The sequence below is a fragment of the Olea europaea genome, chromosome 10 (assembly GCF_002742605.1).
Source record: "Olea europaea var. sylvestris chromosome 10, O_europaea_v1, whole genome shotgun sequence".
In the NCBI taxonomy this organism is placed as follows: Eukaryota; Viridiplantae; Streptophyta; class Magnoliopsida; order Lamiales; family Oleaceae; genus Olea; species Olea europaea.
In genome coordinates, this window is record NC_036246.1 from 24,597,060 (window position 1) to 24,603,005 (window position 5,946).

At 34.7% G+C, this 5,946-nt stretch overlaps 1 protein-coding gene across 1 annotated transcript; it reads right to left on the reverse strand.

Annotated features, from left to right (window-relative positions):
* Positions 1-1,450: 1,450 nt before the first annotated feature.
* Positions 1,451-5,664, reverse strand: LOC111401595 (putative leucine-rich repeat-containing protein DDB_G0290503). Its single transcript, XM_023029404.1, has 3 exons — positions 5,359-5,664; positions 4,979-5,115; positions 1,451-3,159 (listed from the first exon to the last, which is right to left on the reverse strand). The coding sequence occupies exons 2-3, from the start codon at positions 5,054-5,056 to the stop codon at positions 1,585-1,587; spliced, it is 1,653 nt and encodes a 550-aa protein (XP_022885172.1). The 5' UTR covers positions 5,057-5,115; positions 5,359-5,664; the 3' UTR covers positions 1,451-1,584.
* Positions 5,665-5,946: the final 282 nt, after the last annotated feature.

Consider the following 5,946-nt stretch of genomic DNA (forward strand, 5'->3'; position numbering starts at 1 on the left):
CATCATGGTCATTTAATTTGATTTTGTTTCATCACAGTCACTCATCTTTATACATAGTATCATCCTGAACATACAATTTTATATAACGTTTCACCATAGCCATCCAATTTCTTTTCACTAATTTTAAAATAGATAAAATGATAACTTTGTATTATATATAAAAATTAATTTAAAACAATAATAAAATAAAAACTTATTTTTAAAAAAAGGTTACTTAAACAAATAAAATAAAAACTTATTTTGAAAAAAAAATCGTTACTTAAACAAATAAAATAAAATAAAGACTTCTTTTTAAAAAAAAATGTTTTTTTTTTTAACTTAAAAATTATATTAAAAAAATCGTTCATGAAAAAAATTTAAAAAAAATTAATTTTACAAAAACGTTACTTAGAAAAATAAAAACTTAATTAAAAAGAGTTTTTAAAATTAAAAAATATATATATTATTTTTTATATTTATTTTTATATAAAATGCAAAGTTACCATTTTACCCCTTTTTTAAAATTAGCGTAAATGGTGGAAAAAATTGGATTACCATGATGAAATGTTATATAAAATTAGATAGTCATAATAAAATAAAATCAAATTGGGTGATCAAGATGACACTAAGTTTAAAATTTGTGTCATGGTAAAAGAAAATTAAACTAAGTGACCATGATGATACTAAGTATAAATTTGGGTAGCTATTGGTGATTTAACCCATGCTTCTTCTTTTTTTTAATGCCTCAAGTGTCCGAGTTTCATCCAACTAATCCTGAAAAGTGACAGCCTTGCCCCAGGTTCACCATTCGAGTATTCGAATGTAGTCACAGGTTATACGCACTTGAGCTGGACATTTAGGGTGCGATTTTCCTCCATGTGAATCTTCATTGATGACGTGCGAACAAGACCCCCGAAAGGGCGACAAAGCGCACCATAACTTTTCACAGGACATCTGCCTTCCAACTATCGCGGGGATTCGAACCTCCGATACTCCGTAGAGAACCCTCCTGTTTTATCACTACGCCATGCTCGTGGGGGGCAAATTTAACCCTTTATCACATAATATATTTGTAAAATACATAATCAAGTGGTTTGCAAGATCATGTGTTAGGGATAAAATAGATAAAAGTATAGACCAACTTATAAGAGTTTAAATTACTCATCTTAATAAGATTTACATTTTAAGATAAAATCTCAAATTTTAATATGATAACAAAACCCATGAAACTCAAATGAACAATTCAATCCGATTAAGCATGCAAGCTTTAAGATGAAATATCAATATCATGAATGTAAACTTCAATGACTGAATTTATTGCTTTCAAGGAGCATTCTGGCCTATTAAACGACCTTGATAAAAAAATTTGTCAAAATCTGATACGTGGAAGTCACACAAGATATAGATATATCAACGAAATCTGTTGTAGTTCCAAATTCCATGAAATGAATAAGAAAGTAACAATATAAACTATAAGAATCCAGATATGTTTATATAGCAGAAGCATCTTTATGATTCAAGTTTTAACAATGTTCATAAAAATTAATAGAACACAACAGAAGATTTTCTTCCCTACCGAAAGATCCAACCCTGTAATCTTTGAAGCTAAAATTTAATGTTAAGAACCTTACCAAGAGACCGATCAGTTTTAACAAGATCATCGTGTTTGAAACCGTTAGTGGTACTAGTATCTTCAGAACTTGGATCTTCGTGTAGTGAAGATATGGCAGCCTTTCTCCTTTGCTTATGCTCTGTCCGCCTTTTTATCTCTTCCACCAGTGCTGCTTTTGCCTTCTCGGCCGCCTCTGCCCTGCTTGTGGCCTGTTCTGCTCGAACCCTGAACTCCCCGATTTTTGACAGTGCTACTTCTAACTCGTTCTTCAAACCCTCATATTCCAGCACATTTTCATGCAAGGGTGCAATCTTCTCAATCAAGATCTCATGAACATCTGTTCCATCTTTCCTTTCTTCAAAGATTTTCTGCTCCTCGTCGGCTTTTGGAAGCTCCATGGACTGGGTATGGTTGTCGTCGGGGGGTTCCAAAATGTTGTCCCTTTTACTTTCGTCTGCCAATTTTTTAGCTTTCTTTAACTCTTGATTCTCTTTCTTGGCTTCTTCAAATTCTAATGAAAGCTGCTGAAGTTTATTTTGTAGTGCTGATGTGTCACTCTTTGATCTTGCTTCAGAAACCTCAGTTGCAGCAAGCTTCAACCTCTCATTCTGAAGTTCAAATTTCAGTAACGCCATCTCAACTTGTGCCTCATTCTCTTTTTCTCTACTCTCAACCGCTTCAGCTCTAATCTTCTCCAAATCTGATTTCATGTTCTCAGCATTTGTTTTCAGGTGGCAAACTTCTTCTGATGATTTTCCAAGTTCCATTTTCAATTTTTCAAGTTCTGTCTCGAGCAAACTGCTATAAGCTGCTTGATCCAAGTACTTTCTCCCTTGCAGTTCCATATCTGCTTTCAGCTGGGCTAACTTGGAAGACGCATCGGAAGCAACTTCCTCAGAACAAATGCGAAGCTCGTTTGCTTGCTTAAGTTCCAATTGCAATGAATCTATAAGTGCCGACTTCTCCAGAAGCTGATTCTCTAAGTCATGAATAATTTCCAATCTCTTCTGTGCTTCAGCCAACTTTCTTTCTGCTATTTCTAATTCAGTCTCTTTCTCAGACACCGCTTCGGCTTTTTCCTTCTCTACTTCAAGAGCTTTCAGCTTCAAATGCATAATATTTTCATTCAGTTCTGACATGTGCTTCAAAATCTCTTCCATTTTCAGCTTTTCTTGGCTTAAAGCGCTTTCCATAGCCTCGATTTGTATCGTGAACTCAACTTTTGCATGTTTCAAGTCTGCAATTTCAGCTTGCTTGCTAAGAAGTTGTCCTTGGGTGGACATTAACTCGCTGGAAACATGGGAAAGCTGCTTTTGAGTCATCTCATATTCTGATAATTGATTTTCCATCTCCTTAATTTTGGATTCAAGTTCATTTACACGAATATTTGCTTCTTGGCATTCATTTATGTAAAATTCTTTCTTAAAATCAGAGTTCTTCAGCAGAGTTGAAAGTTCTTCTGATGTTTTCTGATAGTGATCTAGCTTAAGAAGTGTTTGCTTGCAGGAGGATTCCTTTTCCTCTAGTTGTTTTAGCAGGCTTTCGACTTTGCTTTCTTCCTCTATATTCTGTTAGAACAAGAAAACACTGCATATAATAGATTTCTTGTGATAATCCATATTGTATATAGTTTTAATTCCCTTTTCTGTAAGATAATTGATGACATGGCAGTTAGTTAGTATTTTGTTTTTTTGTTTGAATTGTACAGCTTTTCATTTGGTTAGTTAGTCAAGAACTAAATTCTATATATACTTGTAAAGAATTGATCAATAAGGCAAGGGAGAATATCCACTATCACGTTATTGCTCATTCTTCATCTTCTAGAATTTGTTAGCTGTGATGCTCGGACTCTTCATTCCGGCCAGAGTACCCGTGTTGACATGACACGACACGGAATGGGTATAAAATATGAGGCGGACACGGCTGGTTTTTCCCTTCTTTTCCCTTCTTTTTTTTCTTCCTCCCCCTTTTCTCCTTTCCCATTTCTGCTCTGCGAAGGAAAGAGTGGGGTCCAGCAGTGTCATAACTGGAGAAGAGGTGGTCTTTGGAGGCTCAACTAGAGGAGGCGGAGCGGCTGCAGCAGGTAGAGCCTCCAGAGCAAAGAGAAGGAAGAGAATCGAAGACAGAGAAAGTGAAAGGAAAATAATAACCTAGGTTAATGACTAGGCTTTCGTTGGGCTTCTGGTTTAATCATGAACTTTTATTTCTATGCATGTAGACCTGTATTTATGACTTTATTTGGCCTATTTATTTTTTATTTATTGAAATAATTATTAAAAAAATAATTAAAATATGTTAAAAAAAACTCTTAAACTTAATATTCATTTTTGAAAGTATATATTATAACAAAAACTTATTATTTTAGTATAAATTTTAGATAGTTTTAAGCGACACGTTCTATTTTTTAACAATTTGTCACTTAATTTTTATTTCATTTTTTACATACGAATTTCTACAAGAAAATTTTTTGAAGTTTGAAAAACATACCCACGTACCAGTACTCGAAATTTGAACTCTTTTTAGTCATGTCCCCGTACCTTATATTTTAGAAAATAAAATATCCGACACTTAGATACGTGCCCGTACCCGTACCCGAATCCAAGCATCATAGTTTGTTAGTCCATGTTAAAGGATCGGTGTAAGCATTTTCAAATAGATCTATAGATCCATTGATCGATCACAATTAATCCTTGATACTATTAACTAAATTTAGTTGTGCACTGTAATATCACTCAAACAAACAGCATAATGAAAGTTATACATAGAGTTTGGAAAGAAAAAAGAAAATCCAACTATTTCGACCTCATATGTTATATGGTACCAAGTGCTGGACCATCAAAGGACGAGATATTCATAAGATTTAATGTATGTAGTATGTGAGGGCAGAATTGGAGGTGGCAGTATTGAGAATAAGTAAAGGAATGACGACTTAGATAGTTAAATAGGCTCTTGAAAACAAAATTGATGTGCTTTCATTCTTAAAATGTTTACAAAAAAGAGAGAGGTAAGTCTAACAATACCATATGTGATAGCTAAAGATGTAGTTGTTTCTGATCTTCTAGTAGATCTAGCGAGGCATCAATCAATGGCAATGTAGAAAAAAATTAAGTAGCCGATCTCAAATTTAATAGAAACAAGGCTAAGTTTGTTTTTGTTAATCCATCAAACCTATGATCTCACATATACTGATTATTTAGGCATGCTTTGCTCCTAAGTAGGAAATCATGGTCAACAAGCACACAATGTTTCAGTTTTCCCTGATGAATTTGGGGTCGGCTATGTGAATATATGTTCATCACTCGGTTCCGTTCATTCTAGATCTAGCGAAACATCTAAAGCAACTAAAACTTTGATGTAGAACATGTGTAAAATTTGTAAATAAATTACCTCGGTGCTATTTCCCTCTTGAAAGAAAGTACGCGCAGTTTGAACCGATTGAACTGGTGTTTCACCCATCTCCCACATACTTTGTCCACAAAGGAATCCCAAAAAATTGATCAAAATTGCGTTAAATTTTACAGATCCTGAAAAAGAATTAGAAACACATACAGATCACACTTCACCTTCCAAATAAAATTGTAATTCCAATTTAAAATTGGAAAAACCCCTAGAAGATACCGACAATCGCAAATTAAATAACAAATAATAATGAGATGGAATTCACACAAAATTTAATACTTGTTAACTACAGCGCAACTGTCACAACTGTTCAAATCGTCACATCGAAAAACATTAAATTAAAAACCAAAACATAGCCAATAACGTACTTGAAATGAAAGGAAGCCAACTGTAAATTTCGTGGAGGAACCAATGAAAAATCTGGCAGTGCGAACAGGAGGAGGGAAGATCCCACGGAATTATATATGGTTTTCTTTATGAGATTCATTGCAAGATTATTGGTGTAAACGAGGAAATTTCGTATGCATTGAAGAGTCCAGATAAATTCTTGTAAAGATCGTCCAATGAAGGGAAACAACAGATTTTGATTGTTCTGTTTGGTGATTCTTGTTATTGAGCCAAAAAACAACAGATTTTGATTTTAATTGTTTCTAAGAAGTAGACTGTCGTACATTACCGCTTTTTCATTTGTCCCGTCCCCCCGCCTTTTTCCCCTGGGTCGGATGGTTTGGTTCCAATTGACAAGAAGATTGGGAAGTGGCCTAGGATGGCCCATTTAAAGAGAGAGCCCGTGCCAAGGCCCGTTTTATGTTATTAGAAAATTGCATCACTCAAACATTTGAACTAAAGATGGCAATTCGACTCACCGGCTCGAGCCGTCTGTAGCTCGGCTCGAGGCTCGGTAGAACTGGGCCAAGGCTAGGGCCGAGCCCGAGCCGACAACGAGTCTTAAAAAA